Raw genomic sequence first — 18,459 nt, 5'->3', positions numbered from 1 at the left:
ATTGTTTCTGAAATATGTAATTCCTGAGTAGGAATGACAGATGAAGTTTTGTTTATTTAGACAGCTGTTTTCTTATGTTTATTGATACCTGTCAAATGAGTTATGTGGAATAATGTAGATTCATTCTGAAGGTTCACATCATACCTCTTTCTTAAACACATACACACTCCACACAAGGAAGTGTATGGAGCTTGAACACTGCATAAACCACACACACACACACGCACACACACAAGATTTTGAGGCAACATAAGACTTGTTGCCGACATGCATTGAACTCGTCCCGCCCCCACATATGCAGTCATGTGCTGCGCACCCTTCATACACATGTTCATAACTCCACATGGCTCTTTAGCGAAGGTAATGTTGATAGACAGTTGACATAACATCAAAACACAGATAAACCTTACAGGTTGCCTGCTTTTGGTCAGTTTGGCGAAGGATTCCTCTAGAATGCATGATAATCTCTGTGTCTACACAATGAATGACATGGACGACGTTGCTCCAATATCTCTTTGTTCACTAGGTTGCTTCTGTACATTTGTATCATTTGTATGAGACGTACGTGTTCAACATTCACTCATTCTGACCCATACACTCAAGACACACACAGACACTCACAGATGCACACAGACATACACACACACCTCTGGCCACACAGGACAAAATAAAAGTACTGAATGACATTACTAAAAAGCACAAGAGAATGAAGATACAATCAATTTTGAATTCACTATTAACCTATACCAAAAAGATATATATATGGAAATGCCTTTCATGAACATGGTTTAGGTCAAACATAACTTGCCTTGTCTCAAGCCACCTTGGTAAAATGTAGCTGTAATTTCCCTATGGAACTGAATGGAGCTAATCTAATCAGAAGCCAGAAAAAGGCACTGCTCACATTTGATTCGCTAATGGAACATGACGGCCTCATGTTTGAAATTCGTCCCGCCCACTGCCCCCTTAACCTAAAAATAGGAGAGCCACTTGCACTTTTGTAGTGCAACATGTCTGTGTGTGATTTCAATGCCTAGAATTTGTTACTACTGAAAAACAGATTAAATTTTTATATCTATGCCCATGAAAGACAATCCTATATGCATGTTAAAAAACAATAATCTATAACACACTTTTATTTGTATTAATTATATATGTTTTATATATTTCCTTTTGCTATAGGTTATTTAATTATGGAATAAAACTAATACGTATGAAAATGTGGAGACTAAAACAAGGTCTTGCTCATAGAACACTGTACCAATATTCCAGAGGGTCGGCTTTCCCTGTGGATTTTGATTTTCCAGAACAACTTAACAAACAACAACATTCAGTGACCATGTCCCCTCCCACACAGACACAAACAAGCAAGCAAAACAAACATACAAACAACAAATAAATAAATATTCAAATAGACAAATAAATAAATAAACAGGCAGGTGCACTCACGCTCACTAAACATTGCAGAATCGAAGAAATGGCTCCTGTTTGTTTGGGGAAACAAGGATACATGAGGAAAACTGCTCCCTTTTTTCACAGATCATTCTGGATCAGTTGCATAATTATTCTGCAAGGAAGCCCAATGATAAAGCAGTGCTGTACAAACAGATATATATTTAAACACTGTTTCCTAATTTCATTGGACATAAACTGACAAACATTATGGGCATATCAGTGGGAATGAGGGGTGTATGTGATAGTGTGGTCCTTGGCCCAGACAGCAGATGGATGGGTAGAGTCTGTTTCATTTCATTTTGTTTCTCCCGTCTGATTCCTCAGTCTACGTGGGCATGTTGGGTGCGGTTTATACTCCACAACAGAAGAGTTTTAGGACAGTGTCCATCTTGTCGAGACATCTCGTTCATGTAATTTCTGTTTCCCGTTACTGTAACAGTGTTCACGAGTCCATGCTCTTGGTCATGGTTATTTACCAGAATCCAGTATTAATCGAATGCCTTTTCTTTGTTTTTTATAATTTGTTATATTTTCTTAAATCAAAAAATATTTTTAGGACACAAGTGTCAAAGCATGAAGTCTGTTTGTTTTCATAGCGTTCCATGAAGATAACTGAACAGGACTCCAGATCTGCAGTCAGTAGCTCATTTCCAGTATTTTTAAGTGTACTTAATTCCACATGGAACCATTTTCGTTTGGCAAGAGTTCAGCAAGAATCCAGTCTTCCTGCTGCCATGACAACACCATCCTTCAGACACAGTCACAAATAAATAAATACTCTGTGATAAATCAAAAATCCTGAATTAAAAAATATCTCATGACATTCACTTGATTGGCTTCAGCCAAAGATCTTGCAGCAACAGAGGACTATACTGAATATCCATTTCACATGTTCCGGGAAATTTTCAAATCCAATTCCAGTGGAAGAAAGAACATTTAGACTCCCACAACAGTGTCCGAGGTTCGCGGTTCGATGAAAGCCCCAGCTTTTTTTGTCCAGATGAAGTAAGTGGCAGGACACATGCACAAGACACAGTCAAAACTGCAATTCGTGTTGCCAACACGTCACGTGGGAAATGGGCCGTCTGCATGCAGGGGCCTGCAGCAGACACCAGTCGTTTCTCAGCATGTACAATCTCATTGGAACAAAAATCCAGCTTAGGTGAGTCCATCATTCACAACAGTGGCGGAAGGTTGATGAGGAGACACATGCACGTAGGGGAAATGAAGCTGCTATCCCTATTGGGAGAAAGGTTCCAGCCAATCAAACCTCTTTAAAAACCAAACATATTTTAGCTTATTGTTCTTTATTGCATACAAGTCAGCAGACCGGTAGTCTGTGACTATTGTCATTTATTCAGATGGGGCACCTTGTAGCTTAATGTGTGTATGTAGACTGTGTTGGACTGCAGTGGTCTATCGATGGGGATATATACTGCTGATAACACTGGACAAGTGATTTATTGTATCTCAGTCCAAAGCGATTTCTCCAAACACATGGTGGCTGATGAGTGTTCTGATGGTCTGCTTATTCTCTATTATGAGAAGATATGCAAGTCGGATTTGGAAGTTTGCTTGGTACTAATTTCAGTAGTGTCACAAATTAATGAGACCAATACTTGCTTTTCAGTGACATACATAACTTACAACTTCAACATTTACTATGAAATTATTCGGACCCTGGACTTGACGATGGTATGGAACATCACGCCTCCGATACGCCGACCCCTACAGCTTATGCGCATGTCTGTCCTCTCTAGCTGGGGGTTGCGATGCCGTTTCTCGACACTCCCTTTGTGAAGTGTATTTAATCGCAGTGGAATTCAGTTACTTCAAGATCCAAAAGCAGAAGAATAAAGAAAAAGAAAAAAAAACACAGCAGTTTTTTTCACCATCATGCTGTAGGGTAAGAGGGGTAAGAGGTTCGCATGAGCGAGTGTTTCCAGGGTCATGACATGGCTCTGTGTGAGATAGTTGAACGGTTCCTCCTGATCAAGGTTGGGATTGGGTCCCATTGGAGGATAGTAGGCGGGACCTCTCTTTGCCTGACCCCCTTCGCTGGAGCAAGGCCCCACCCTCTCCTCGGTCCACCCACTCACAGCGGTCGGCTCCACCCTCTGAGCGGCGTGAATTCTGTCTGGTTGGCGTCCCAGGGGGGCGGCCGTTTTTCTCATCTGTGAGGACAAAAGTTCAACTGCTCACCTATGACCTTTTCATATGCCATAAGGGACACTGCATTTAGCAATTATATAATCTGGAAACAACATTTAGCTCATATCGTGCAGTCCTGTTTTTTGTTTTGCAGTGTGTTTTGCAGTGTGGCTGTTAGCTGTGTGTGACTCACCCACAAGAGCCTGAACAGAGGGTTGATCATGTGTGCTGAGCAGCTGGGCCTGAATCGTCTCCACCACTCTCTTAAACCTGCGACTGGGACCTAATCCAACCAACACACACACACACACACACACACACACACACACACACACACACACACACACACACACACACACACACACACACACAAAGCAGTAGCTATCAAACATCTGGAAGTGCAGCTACAATCCAAAAGAAAATATCTCTCAACATCTCTCTTACCAGAAATGAGGGTAAAAGTGACACTGTAGATTCCATAGTCTCTCTTTCCTTCCCGGTCTCTCTCCCTTGCCCTTTCTCCCTCAGAAAAGGAGATGTCCACCTGAAACCTGACGGGCTTCTGGAAGACAGATGGACCTCCGGAGGACTTGTACTCAGCCCGGAAGCTCGTCTGGGAGACCACGCTGTGGCTGAGGGACGGAATCTAACATATAGAGACAAACTGTGAGAAGAGCTGACAGAGTTTAACAGCTTAACAGGTAGCCAAGGTAGCAGGTGGGCGGGACTCACAGAGAGGAAGGCGTGGACGATGTCAGCTTTAATGGAGCTGAGGGGCTTGTCTCTGATCACCATAAAAATCTGCTCCTCCTTTTCCAGGCTGATAAAGTTCCCAAACCAGGACCGCTTCGCCAACCTTAATGCAAACCAATGACAGCGATCATAAACAGGCAACAGGTAACGCAAACACAAATGCTTCATTAATGTCTATTTGTGACAGTGCTAATACAGTTCTAATACATACTCAGGGCTGGACTCTGGCGTCAGGCTTGACATATCCTCTGACGTGGGCACTATAAGTCAGAAAGCAATAGAGAAAGGTATCGCCTTGGCTCAGAACACAATAATTAGGACATTATTACACTTCGTAAATGCCTTATGTAGGACAATGAAGCTTGCTCCCCACCCTGTAGTTTGCGGCGGTGGAAGCGCGGTGACCCTAGGAGGTTGTTCTTGAATGAGTTAAGGCGGGTCCTCCAGTGGGCGGAGCTACTGCCCGCCATACTGCTGCCCCCACCTGGGCTGGAGGGAGGAGTCAAGGAGAGCGAGCCAACACCCACGCCACCTCCTTCGGCGCGGGAGGAAGAGGAGGAGGAAGAGGAGGAAGGAGGGGTGGCAGGGGGGTGGTGGGGGTGATGCACGGGGGTGCCCAGAGGGGTGGGCAGGGGCGAACCTTGAGGGGTGACCTGAGACACGGGATACAAGCTTTTAGTCACTGACTTCAGCACAGCAAACGGGGTGGGGAAGAAGAAGAAGCGTGGGACGGGCGAGAGGAGTGGAGAGGGGGAGGGCGAGTGAGGCGGTGGGGAGTGTAGGGGGAGGGACTTCATGGACTGGAGGTGGGGCCTGTCAGAGGCCGCCTTCAACGGCAGCGTCTGAGTTTTGGACTCGTGCGCGCGTGCAGAGCGGGGGGCAGGGCCTGGTTTGGAGGTGGTTACGTCTGATTGGGTGAAAGTGAACACTGGGCTCTAATGGCATGGAGGTTAGGAATGGCAGGAGACAGGAGGGAACAAGGGAGGGTGGTGGAAGATGAGAAGAAAGGAGCGGAGATGAGCAATGAACAGGAGAAAACAACAGATGAAAAGTGTGTGTGATCTGGTTATACACTCCACTGAATGGAAGAGTAATGAGAACATGAACTGTGTTCTGAGTTTCATAAGCATTCTAAAAAAAGCGTAAGAATTATGAAGTAGCAATATGTTATTAGCAGCATGTTGCTAAACATGGACTAAACAGGATGCTGAACTGAGGTACTGTTAGTTAGGCCCCAAAACCTCATTGTTGAAATGGCTTATTACACTAATGACAACAGAGACATTTAGACAATGTGTCAGTGAAGCTCACACCCACTAGAAATCATTGTGATTCCTTCTGAATTTTGAGATGCATATTTTGTCACTAACTTGGTAGTTTTCTGCATCTTCACATCATGACCCGCCTCTGGTCTTTGCTCACACATAGCGACGCCAAAACTCTGATTTATGCCTTCCTAGTTTCTCACATTGATTATTACATCTCCAGTTCTACTGGTCCTCCAGTCAAAACCATTAATAAACTTAACTCAGCAGCTGGAGGGATAACCTACCACACACAATCACCATTATTTTCATTGACTTGCCCTGGTCACACCACATATCCAGAGTGAAATGACTTTCTGACTACCTTCATCAGCCTTCAGGTGCTGGTTCTTTGGGAGATCTTCCATCCGTCCAACCTGCATCCTTGTCTCTGATCCTCCTACAGTTGCTGACTTACATTCCCACCCCACAAACTCTTTTCTGTGGGTTGCAGATCATTCTGTGGCACCTAAACTGTGGAATTCTCTGCCCCTCTCTCTACAAAACTGGGCTGGGCTTTCGGCCTTTAAGTCTCTCTTTAGACCTTCTTTCAATGGTATTTTTGTCTTTGAATGTTGCATTGTAAAGCAACTTTGTGTTTCTCTAAGGTGCTATATAAATGATTGTTATTATTATTATTATTGATACTTATTTGTCCTGAATACTGTAAACACTAGTACCATTATGTCAGCACAACATTTTAACACCCCCCCCCCAAAAAAAACAAACAAACAAGTAAATAACAAGACATGTTGGCCACCCGGCCCTTACCCTGGGACTGCTTAGAGGGCTGGATGAAAGGCCAGTAGATGCTCCACTTACTGATCGCGATCTGTGCAGGAAGGAAACAGTATGTGTTTACACTTTACTTTACAAAAGGATTACACTTTACAAAAACTTAAAACATTTACTGGAGGTGTCCAGCCCTCTCCAGTTCTGTGTGTGTGTGTGTGTACCTCTGGCTGTGTGCGGAGGTGTCCAGTGCCCTGCGGGGGGGTGTGGGGGAGCCCTGTTCTGTCACACTCAGAACCTCCAGACTCTTCCTCTCCGGCCGACAGCGGCCATGACGGGTCAGCATGGGCGAGTCTACACGCTTGCGAGGAGGGTCTCCAACAACACACACACACACAAACACACACACATTAATGTGCATGCACACATAGTGGGTCATGTGCTTACCTCTTATATGGATGTTAGGAAAAACATCAAAGGTGAGTCTGGACCCTGACCCCATAAAAAGAGGCCCCTACACTATGCCAACCTATGTCATTCCTGGGTGGTAGGTCTTCGTCTTCATAACTGGGATAGCGCTCCTTGCGGTCCAGTAGGAGATAATAAATCATCTTCTCCTGATTATCCCTAAGAGAGAGACAAAATGAGAGACAGAGAAAAAGAGAGAAACAAAGACAGAGAGGCAAGAAGACAGAAATATATTGCTTTTCTCGTGATTTTTCATTATGATTGACAGCTGCCAGCAATCGCGGCCGTGCCGATAAAACGACTGTGGTGGTTGGCGGCCGTGTGGCGGGGGCAGGCCCAGGTGAACCCTCACTCTTCACACTGCAGGTCTCGGGTCAGCTTCACGCGGTCTCGGAAGCAGCCCAAAGAGTGCATGCTCTCCAGAACATCCGGATCCAACTCGGTGAGAGAGAGGATACGCTTAACACACACGCGCCTCGGAGGAGGCTGCTCCAGACACGGCTCATTACGGCCCGCCCTGACACACACACACACACACACACACACACACACACACACACACACACACACACACACAAACACACACACACACACACACACACACACACACACACACACACACACACACACACAATAATTCAGAATTTATGTTTACATTTTATAAAATCTATACATTTATATCAATATGTATACCGTGCTTTAAATCTCATGGTAGAGCAGTATAAAGACTATTCTCCATCCTACAAAGGTGGAATGAACTTTCACTGGCTGTCAGAAGAAACGCAGTCTCTGTAACGCAGTCTCTGTAACGCAGTCTCTGTAACGCAGTCTCTGAAACGCAGTCTCTGTAACGCAGTCTCTGTAACGCAGTCTCTGAAACGCAGTCTCTGTAACGCAGTCTCTGTAACGCAGTCCGAGACTCATCTATTTGTGGAATATTTAAGTGACCGCTAATCCTGCACCATTTTGAACTGCTAACCATTGTAGTTTCATTGCACTTTCATTGAATAATATAGTATTTTGTCCTCATTTTGCATGATTCTGGACACCAGTACCAGGGGCGCAGATGGCACTGGGGACGGGGGGGACATGTCCCCTCCAGATTTATATTGACCCCATCCGAAATCTAGCATCTACAAGCATAAACGTATATATTGTACAGCTTGGTCCCCCTCACTTCAGAATTTCCATCTGCGCCCATGACCAGTACTGATGCTTGTATTTTACTAGTATTCTAGTTCAACAGTATATTTGACTCTAACCTGCTGCACTGGCTAGCACACATTTTATTAGTAGATGACAAAGCACTTTTGAAACTGTGTCTGTGTGTAAATGTAAACCGTCTATCCATATATTATCATTATTATTATTATCATTATTATTATTATTATTATATTATTATTATTAGTATTATTATATTTTCAAAGCTTAACACTAAGCCCTCTTCTCAGTGTAACCTCAGTAACCAAAGCTTTGTGTTTTAAAAAAGTATTTGGAAAGGTAGGCACTACCCTAGGTTACCCTACCCTGGTTTTTCTGGTTTTTCTACATAGTTTGGTCATTTTTGCATACATTCATGAAAATGTTTACATCTTACTGCCAAAAGGATTCTATGTGCTCAGATTACAATGTCACTTTCTGTATTTTATGTGCGTTCTTCCCCCATATATTGATAAAGACGCATACAGCCATGGACAGACACATACTACACAGCTGCAATGCATCACCATGGACTGACCAGCCATACTGGCTCAGACAGAAATAATCAATACTCACTGATACCAGGCATGCTTCTGGATATCCTCTAGCTGCAGGGGGAGGATGACAGATGGAGCGATTAGTATGGCCTGTTTGCAAGCAGATGGCGCTGTAACAGAAGGTGCTCTAAACAGGCAAATGCTGACAACAGGAGAAATGGCGAGAGCAGGCAGCCGTCGCCACTGACTCTGACTATGTGGCTCTTAGCTTAAAGCCCACTGGCCACTTCTCAGGTTCTGTGTCTCATTCACTAGCTAGCAGCTAAGAAACAACCAACACACAGCCAAAGTGTCAGACTCTGGCAGTCATTTTCAAAGTAAGAAGTGTTACACAAGACATCTACACATAACGTCAAGCGTTAAGTGTCTGAAGCAGCATTAAGATGCTGGAAGAGCCTGACTACAGCTGGAGATGGTTTCTTTCACAGCAGGTGCAAAAACGGACAGAGCTAGTTTATCACTCAAATGAGCTCTGTGAGGTGTTTTCAACAGAACTACAATAGACAGAATCTGATACCAGGCCAGTAGAACTTGGTAATAACACAGAATCCAATAACAGGCCATAAGGACTTGGTAATCACACAGAATCTGATAACAGACCATTAGGACTTGGTAATAACACGCTTTTTGTGGAACAAATTCTCAGCAACAACCATGGTTCTCCCATAGCTCTACCATAGCTTAACTAAGTGACTTCCAGACAAACCTCCTTAGGACTACAGGACATTTGGAAGCTCTGCCAACCTAGGAAAAACTATCCAGAAATTCAGTTTGTTCTTCGCTGGAAAGATTCCAGATAATTCTGCCTGTGCCACAGATCCATTCAAAGCTGGGCAGACGCCGTCGTTTCTACTTCCACCAGTGTAAAGGTAACCTATCTGCATTAGCCAAACCTTCACGGGGCCAGACCCAGAGTGAACGTGGCCCGTGGGGTGTATGTGTGCGGGTGTCCTGAACGGCGCATGCGCTCACCGTGAGCCTCTTCTCCGGGTCCACCTCAATCATGCCCCGCAGGAGCGCCTGGCAGTCTGGCGGGATGAAGTGGGGCATGTGGAATAGGCCGCTCTTGACTTTCTCCAGCAGCTGGCGCAGGTTATCGTGGTCAAAGGGGAGCGCACCCTGGGTGGACGGCAACAGTCCCAGGGTCAGAAAGGAGCCGGGCGTTCACAGCGCACGGCCACGGGTGAAGATGGCACATGACAATTTATCGACTCGGCTGTGGGCTTGCGACTACGGTGAGCAAAAGTCCAGCGGTCAATGGGAGGCGAATGAGGATTTAACGTGAGGAGAGAGGAGAGAACAAGAGAGAAGGAGGATAGGGAAAAAGGGAAAGAGGGAGAGTGACAGATAGAAGAAAAGAAAAGAGAGTGTTGATGGCATAGAGCACATCCTTACCACAAGCAGAGCAAAGAGAATCACACCACAGCTCCACACATCAGCACGGCGACCGTCATATTTCTCCCCCTGTGTCACATACACATGAAAGCATTTGTGTGACAGGAAGCAGTGCCTAGTCTGTGGCACTCTTAAATACAGTCCTCATGTCCTGCCAGGGAAATGAGAGAAAATACAGACCGTGTCACGGGGTCTTACCCTGATCACTTCTGGACAAGCGTAGTGTGGGGACCTAGGGCAGAGACAGGAGAGGCTGAAATCTCATATAACAGGAGAAAATGAACACAATCGCACCACGTCAGATTTGCAAGGTTTCGACAAGCGCTGAATCCTATGAGAAACTGCGAATAAGGTTTAGGGACGAGCTTAATTAGTAAGAACTAAAACAAAATGGTTCTCATTAATTGTGATTCCTATGGAAATGAGAGATTTTATTGGAATAATTATCATTATTGTGTCAACTGAATGGCCTTTATTAACATCTTTAAAGCTTAAAAATCCTGTAAATGTTGTATTTTTCTCAAATTTACAATTTGATAATGGTCTGTATGCAATGTCTTTATTGGCCTCTAAAAACAACAAACAAAAAGATGAGAATGAGACCTATGCACATTATTGTATAATAGTATAGTTATAGTGGTGACTATAGTGCTCACACACCCCTATGTCTACAGTCATTTTGGTGTCCGTATGTACAGAAGTAATTTTCTTTCTAGTAAGAGCCTGCCAAGATGGAACATCAGAATTTACAGTTCATGTCTCAATGAGAGAGATCGAAAGAGACACACACACACACGCACGCACGCACACACACACACACACACACACACACACACACACACACACACACACACACACACACACACACACACACACACACACACACTCACCCACAGCTTGTCTCCAGCAGGCTGTCCCCCACCTGTAGTGAGGCCATGCCAAAGTCAGCGATTCGGATATTGTTTTTCTCGTCCAGTAAGAGGTTCTCCGGCTTCAGGTCTCTGTGACTGTAGAAGCATCGTAAAGGTCACAGTTCACCAGCCACAAATCACAGCCCAGACCACGAGGTTCCCTGCTACGCAAAAGACCTACCCTTCCCCACAGAGCCTCACTGGGCACTTTCAATGACCAAACCTGAACACACTCGGTAATTAGAGAGTATACTTAGTAGATCACACAGAAACATCTCATTATTCAGGCAATACAAAGAAGAGTAAACACTACACTAAGTCTACTTTTCAGCACTCTTCATCTATTCTTCATCTACTGCTTCATCTACTTCATCTAAATCCATGCAATCCACACTCATTACCAGATGGAATGGATGTGACAGAAATCCAGAGCTGATATGATTTGCCTGAAGAACTTTCTGGCCTCTTTGGGCGTGAGTCTCCCTTTCTTCACCAGATAGTCAAAAAGCTCACCACCAGACACATGCTCCAACACCAGATACCTGCACGCACACAGCAGCGAAACCACGACATGGTGTTCAAGAAATTTGGTTATATATTTATGGCATTTGGCAGACACCCTTATCCGGAGCGACTTACATTTTTATACAAGTGAGCAATTGAGGGTTAAGGGCCTTGCTCAGGGGCACCTCAGTCATGGCCTCAGGTCTGGGAATCAAACCCACGACCTTCCAGTCACAAGACCAGTTCCCTAACCACCAGGCCATGACTGCCCCTATACATGACCATAACTGTGTGGGTATGTGGTGAAAGCAAAACTCACAGGTACTTGTTATTCTCATAAACATCATGCAGCTTTAAAACATGCGGATGCTCTATCAGTTTTAATATTGCAATCTCTCTCTCCACCTGGACATAGAGGAGGGAGAGAGAGAGAGAGAGAGAGAGAGAGAGAGAGAGAGAGAGAGAGAGAGAGAGAGAGAAGGAGGGGGTAAGCATAACGACAAACAAAAATACCCAAACAAAAATAAAAACCTGTGTAGTTATTTTTTTCTTATATTTAACTTATGTTCGTTTTTTTCAGTGTTATTAAATACAATTTAGTGCTATGTAATGACTACTAATTTACTAAAGGTAAATATTACTACTCATTTACAAAAGAACATTATAATTTTTTAACACAAAATCTAGTTTCATCATTTCATGAATCGTAAGCAGGCTATTAAAATAAGTAAGCTAACCAACAATAAGTAAGTAAATTAAAATAAGTAAGTAACCAACAACTTGTCCTTACCTTCATCAACACGGACTCGGAGAGTTTTTCCCGGTTGACTATTTTGATCGCTACTTTCTGCCCGGTGATGCAGTGAATCCCAAGTTTCACCAACCCTAGTCGCATTATTCACAACAGATACACTTTGAATATGAGGAATGTGTGCATATGTGTACGCGTTATGTCATGTTGTATTATCATCAAATAAAACAGTGGCGTCTGCCTACCTGTCTGCCCTTTCCCAAGCGTCTTTTCTAAACGATATGGCCCAACATATTGAGCCGACTGTGTGACGCAAAGTTCTTTCGACATGATACAGACTAAGCCGCGTGCTATAGCGATGAACCTTTGTATGAATCTCTCAGAATATCCCCCGGTGGTCTAGAATACGCGAAAGGAGCATACTTGTGGTATTTTAATTGTTTTGCTTAAGCATGTTTGTGTAGCCTGGCCTACATCTAGGGGAGCTGCATGTTGGACCTCGCAATGAAACGTCCCATCTCCGAGATATTCATTATTATTTGCTGCTACCTCAGTAATACAAGTTTCTCGGAAACCCCTTTTTCACGCGTTCCTGGATTTTCCAGTTCACGGTGCATGTAATTCACGTAAGCTTAGCGCAGCGTTGACAGGCTATTACTGGCAACGCAAAGACTGCCAGTGTTTCTAGATTTATCCATCAGCTTTCCAGTCGACTCGTCGCTTTCTGAAAGCCAACACCTGCTATCACCCTGTAGTTATAGATAACTGAAAATATGCAGCGGTCGCAGACTTAAACGATGCCCTGGGCCTGTATCACAGGTGAGGGACTCATCACGTTATCCTTTTTGTTAAACAAACATGTAAGCTACACTCGTGCCCTTATTCAGCCAGCTATTCCAAAACACAAGTATATTCCACTGTCACGGTTTAACAAGCAGCAAGTTTGTATTTAAATCTAAACCACACGTCACATCGATCCGGCTCATTGTAGTGGATTTAGCAGGAATACATCTGTTTCTGGCAAAACAACCATCTTTAGTGATGTACGCGCCCCCTCCCTCCTGCTCTATCTCTCCCCGCGAGCGTATCACGGCATCTTCTTCGTCTCTCCTCTGCCGTGTCCTCCCTCACCGGTCCCGTATTCGTTCATTCACGACTCTTTGTATGAAAAGGATGCCAGACCGCGTTTTGATGCAAGACTGAAGGTTCCTATCCGGATCCGATAAAAAATTGTGCACACCGCGGCTTTGCGTGATTAAAATCCTATTTTTTTCCTTCAAGCAAATCGCTATATTCTCTCCCCTCTTCCTCCTCCTCGTTCGCATCAGCATCCGGGTCCCTCTTCCTCTTACCCCCCCCCCCCTCCAAATTGGCGTTGCGCCCTCCCCCGCAGCATCTCCCTTTGCATTTTGTATCCAAACCATAAATAAACCTATATTAAGCATAAATACGCCTACATTAAGCATAGATATGCCTACATTAATCATAAATAGGCATACAAATTTTAGTCGTGAGCATTGTTTCAGTCATTTATTCCATGTCAAATTTCTACCAGTGTCAACAGCCCTAAAAAATCTTACTGCAGACTACGTAGAAACCTTCCAACGCGACTTCAAAGGAACGGTGTGTCACACTACATACACATATACAGCCTGGGCTATATGGAGTACGCTATAGCATTGACCAGTCCGGTAGTACTGGTCATACATGGTACAGCTAACGGTTTACTTGAGACGGACGTTTGCCTTAACTGGGACATATTCTAAAACACGTGTGTGTACTGAATACTAGTAAATTACCCATTTATTTCCACACGATTTTCCCCTTCCGACGTAAAATTGATGGTTCAGATGTTCGGAAATGCTTACGTAAGCTGAGTAAACTCCACTCACATTAAGAAAAACGTGGAGGTAATGCTAGTCTATTTTATTGCTAAGTTTTAATTTGCTAAGTTTTAAATTTTTTCACCATCCATAGCCTGCAGTTTCATTTTTAATCTTGATATAAAAACCAAGACTCTGTCATGCAGCACCCGTAAATAAGGCTTATCTAGTGTAAGAAAATAAGGACATTTTTCTAAATTCTTATTTTGCAAATTCTCTTGGGCAAAAAAAGTCCAAGAGCCAAAATAGCATATTGTATTTTAAATGGTCTCATCTGCAAATCGGAAATGTTTTGAACAACAAGATGTGTGTTCATTTTATTTTTAAATCAAACATTTCCATCTTTTCTTCTTTTTATGTATAGTTAAGAGTGAGTGAGCTTCTCATCAGCACCTTGCCACAGCAGTTTCACTGCGTGCAGTGTGGTCCAAGTCTCAGGAGCGCATTTCTTAGTTCTTCTCAATTTACTTATCAATGACTTTTTGTTAGGGTTAAATTAATTGATTTAACTACTTTGGGAGTTTACCCCTTTGTGGTTCAGGAGTGTATGGCTGTATGATTCTGTGTTTTAGCCTATTATATTTTAGTTCATATATTAACATTAACATATAATTTATTATTATTATAACTTAATTTACAACACTCTAGAATCGTACAGTAATGTATCATATTAAACACAGGGTCTTTAAATGTCAGTGAAATTTTTAGTTCCAGACTGGGTGATCAATACGTCTCTACTTAAGATCTGCATGATTCAATGTTTAAAAAAGAACAAACAATGGAAATTAATGGCATTTATTTTAAAAACTTTTTTATTGCAAATCTTAATTGTACAGTATGGTTCTCACATAGAGAAAAACTTGATCTGACATAGTGTTTTTCAATGTTTTTGTTCTTTCCCAGTGACATGGAGAGTATAATCATTCGATCATCTCCAGATCAGAAGATTCATGGATACTGCAGATTCAGCACCACCCCCCAGTTCTTGAATGGTTTAGTCAGGCCCCCAGATGCCAGGGATACTGGGATACTGGAGAACCCAGAGAATTAGGACCTTGGAGACATAAGAGTTGGGAAGTTGGCATGTGAAACTTGGCTCGCTTGAGCTGATTGATGCGCTACAAGATCCTTACCCTCTAAACCGCTGATGCTGTATTAACAGGATTCTAGTCGGTATAATGTGTGAGCAAGGGATGAAAGATCTTACACAGAAGTGTTTGACATTTTTACGATTAGAATTGAGACTAAATATAATATAAACAAAAAAAGACCTAAATGTAAAGACCTAAATTAATACATAATAAAAATTGACTGAAAACCCAAATCAAAACATTAATCAAACACAGAGGGGTGAATATGCAATGAAGAACATGTAAACCCCAATGACTGAATCTCACATTTGAAGTAGATTTGTTGCTATGACACGGCTGCGGTGCCTTTCACGCAGGCTTCAAAAGCTTCGATCAGCTCCTTACAGCTTTCTGCACCCTTCCCCTGGACACTAGGGAACACATAATACAAGAGAGTTCACGCAGACTTTACTGGAAGACCGCCCTCTGGTGGCGGCAAGAGCATTTTGGCGCTATTTAAGCAGAATTTAAACAGGTGTTAGGACGATATCGTTTACAGAGGATGATCAAAAAGTAAAAGTGTTTAAATGCATTGTGGGGAGGAGTCTGCAGTTGAAGGGGATCACTTTCCATTGACTGAAAGAAATGCAAATAAGTGACTTCAATATGCTGATGACCTTTTTACCTTCAACCCAGTTTAGCGATTTCACATAAGCACGTCGCTGTCATGGATCACATTAAACAGAGTTAATTGTCAAACGATTGCTGGGGCACATTGGAAAGCTGCACACCTCTTGCGCACATGGCAGAACACTTCAAGCCCTAAATGCTGTTTACTGCAACATTTTGATTTATCCATGCCAAAATTTGAATTTATGCACCTGAAGAAGCATCTGGCAATAAAAAATGGTGTTAGTCTGGCCTTGGGAGTACGCTCCTGTAATAAGATCCACCTTATGGAAGCCAGTCCCTTCATGCATGTGAGAGTTATTCCCGAGCGGCTATAATTAAATTGCAGATATACATTACTTTGAGTCACCGCTAAATACAGCTCCCTGTGCGGACACGGCTCTCCCTTTACACCTCCAGTGTCTCCAGGTTCACCATGTACATTTTTTTACTAGCTGACGTTTACATTGATTATAACGGTTGTTCTTTTAAGGGGGTAAGAGGCGTGTAAGCTTCAGTGAAAGCACAGCTTGGTGGATTGGTGACTTTTATTTTTGTGGCACCTTCTCACTGATGTCACCAGAAATTGTGACAACTGGAAAGATCATCTTTAGAAACTAATAAAGAGAAAAGAAGTATGACAGTATATGACCTCAGTGCTGGACTCTGTGGTACCATCAAATCTTGCTTCTCCCAGAAAACCCAATAAGTACATTTGATGCACTCCACTCCACCATTGTGGGTGTCTCTTTAAAAAAGCAGCATGATCAGCTGGAGTTATTGGAGTAGCTGGCATTACTGAACTAACATCCATAAACTTTCACTTCCCATTAACATAGTACTTATAATGAAGCATTACTCATACACTGTTCTCTTGAGCAAAACTTAATATTAAAAGTCTATGTGATTTTTTAATGGTATGACTTTTGACCTTGCAAGAAGTAGACAAAAAAGGTTAAGGGAATTTTATGTCCAAGCCAACTAGAGACGCCCAGATGCATTGTAACATGTTTTAGCATAGCAGAATGACATGCTATAACATAGCAATGCGTGGTTCATTCAACACCTGCATTACCAATTTGTTCAGCTACTAATACAACATTCTTGCCTTATCTTCTACTTTAGACTTATTACCCTTCAGCAGGTTATTCAAACACACATACATGGTTAATATTCAATCCTTTCAAGAAGCGTGCATATTCAGACTAATACAGTTACATGCAAAAAAGCCATTGTGGAAAGGTGACAACACAGAAATATATTAGGGCAACAGTCCTTGTGTAACACAATGCAGAGGGGGTATAGCGATATGTAAACTGATACAGCAATGGAGAACAGGAGAGGACCACACCTGACTTTTGTGAGGCAAAACTGTCCACTCAAACACGTTACACAATTCTCCAATACATAAGCAACAATGTTTAAATATTCTGCAACAGTAAATAGCAAATTGGCATTTTAGTATTTTAATTTAAATATTTTCACATTTTAATTTATATTAAAATTTAAGTTAGTTTCATTAGCATTGTTGGTCTGTGTGGAATCAGCTCTCACCATTTGTCCACGTCTTCCTTATGCACCTTGCATTGGACAGGAACATCGGCAGTCTCTGGCATGATGGGTTTATATCTGTGCACACGTGTGTGTGGGAGTGTGTGTAAGAGTGAGAAAAGGAGGTTATGGCTCTATCAGTCAGTGAGCTGGAAAAGACCTTCAGAAAGAAATGTGAGAGGGGACACAGATATACAGGAGGTAGGCTCAGGGAATGGGTGCGAAAAAAGGGGAGGGGAGAGAAGTGTGTGTGTGTGGGGGGGGGGGGGGTAAAACAGAGGAATTGGAATCTAACCACATGGCTGGAATCACGACAGTTTGGCCACTGTGAGAGCTCACAGATGAAGTCAGCTATCTATAGGAACGTGTCGGTTATAGGGCAGCCATGTGGTGTGAAGCAGGCTATGCAAATGGACCCGTTTGGTGCAGAATTGGGGTGAGGGGTGACATTAAACATGAAAGGGAATAAATTTGTCAGGACAGCCACCACGCATTTAAATATACAGCATTAGGCAGATAATTTTATTCAGAGTGACTTATATATTTATCAGTATGAGAGAATGTGTGCTGCTAGGAAATCTCTCATGATGGACACATAGCACCTTCGTGCTGGTCTACCAGGTGAGGTACATCACACCTGCCCTGCTGCACTCACAAACAAGCCTCATGTTTCCTGAAATAAACTTCACGAGCTGTCAAATTCAGACAAGGCATCCATGTTTCCATGCTTGGTGAGATGCATAAGCTACTTGATCTAGGGTGGACAAACATATCATCCAGTTTTATTGCACGTGGTTGCACATGGCTTCTTGAATAACCTATTTGCTGTTTGGAGGCCTGGGGCAGTCGTGGCCTGGTGGTAGGGAAGTGGTCTCTGTGATCGGAGGGTTGTGGGTTCAAATCCCAGACCTGAGGCCATGACTGAAGTGCCCATGAGCAAGGCACCTAACCCCAACTGGGCGCTGGGCTAGGGCTGCCAACTGCTCTGGGCACATGTGATCCACAGCCCCCTAGTAATCACTGGTGTGTGTTCTAACTGCACAGATGGGTTAAAAGCGGAGGACAAATTTTGAGTGCTGTGTAAAAATCACAATTGACAATATAT

The 18,459-nt window shown here is 43.2% G+C and overlaps 1 protein-coding gene and 1 long non-coding RNA gene across 3 annotated transcripts; both read right to left on the bottom strand.

Annotated features, from left to right (window-relative positions):
• Positions 1 to 65: 65 nt before the first annotated feature.
• On the bottom strand, positions 66 to 13,508 carry brsk1a (BR serine/threonine kinase 1a). 2 transcript variants are annotated; one of them, XM_076987932.1, is made up of 19 exons: positions 12,427 to 13,508; positions 12,221 to 12,315; positions 11,750 to 11,835; positions 11,328 to 11,468; positions 10,906 to 11,022; positions 10,214 to 10,247; positions 10,016 to 10,084; positions 9,593 to 9,739; positions 8,640 to 8,671; positions 7,216 to 7,380; positions 6,925 to 7,022; positions 6,620 to 6,770; positions 6,435 to 6,495; positions 4,733 to 5,294; positions 4,571 to 4,619; positions 4,339 to 4,462; positions 4,051 to 4,252; positions 3,800 to 3,889; positions 66 to 3,629 (listed from the first exon to the last, which is right to left on the bottom strand). In XM_076987932.1, the coding sequence occupies exons 1-19, from the start codon at positions 12,509 to 12,511 to the stop codon at positions 3,448 to 3,450; spliced, it is 2,490 nt and encodes an 829-aa protein (XP_076844047.1). In that variant the 5' UTR covers positions 12,512 to 13,508; the 3' UTR covers positions 66 to 3,447. The 2 variants fall into 2 exon arrangements, with proteins under 2 accessions (XP_076844047.1, XP_076844048.1); XM_076987933.1 differs by having other exon boundaries at positions 4,733 to 5,012.
• A 1,345-nt stretch (positions 13,509 to 14,853) lies between these two features.
• LOC143488956 (uncharacterized) lies at positions 14,854 to 17,517 on the bottom strand. Its single transcript, XR_013124596.1, has 3 exons — positions 17,358 to 17,517; positions 15,462 to 15,565; positions 14,854 to 15,118 (listed from the first exon to the last, which is right to left on the bottom strand). It is a non-coding gene; the product is annotated as an uncharacterized LOC143488956 (long non-coding RNA).
• Positions 17,518 to 18,459: the final 942 nt, after the last annotated feature.

This window comes from Brachyhypopomus gauderio, unplaced genomic scaffold, assembly GCF_052324685.1.
Source record: "Brachyhypopomus gauderio isolate BG-103 unplaced genomic scaffold, BGAUD_0.2 sc57, whole genome shotgun sequence".
In the NCBI taxonomy this organism is placed as follows: Eukaryota; Metazoa; Chordata; class Actinopteri; order Gymnotiformes; family Hypopomidae; genus Brachyhypopomus; species Brachyhypopomus gauderio.
This window is presented reverse-complemented; position numbering and strand designations above follow the sequence as displayed.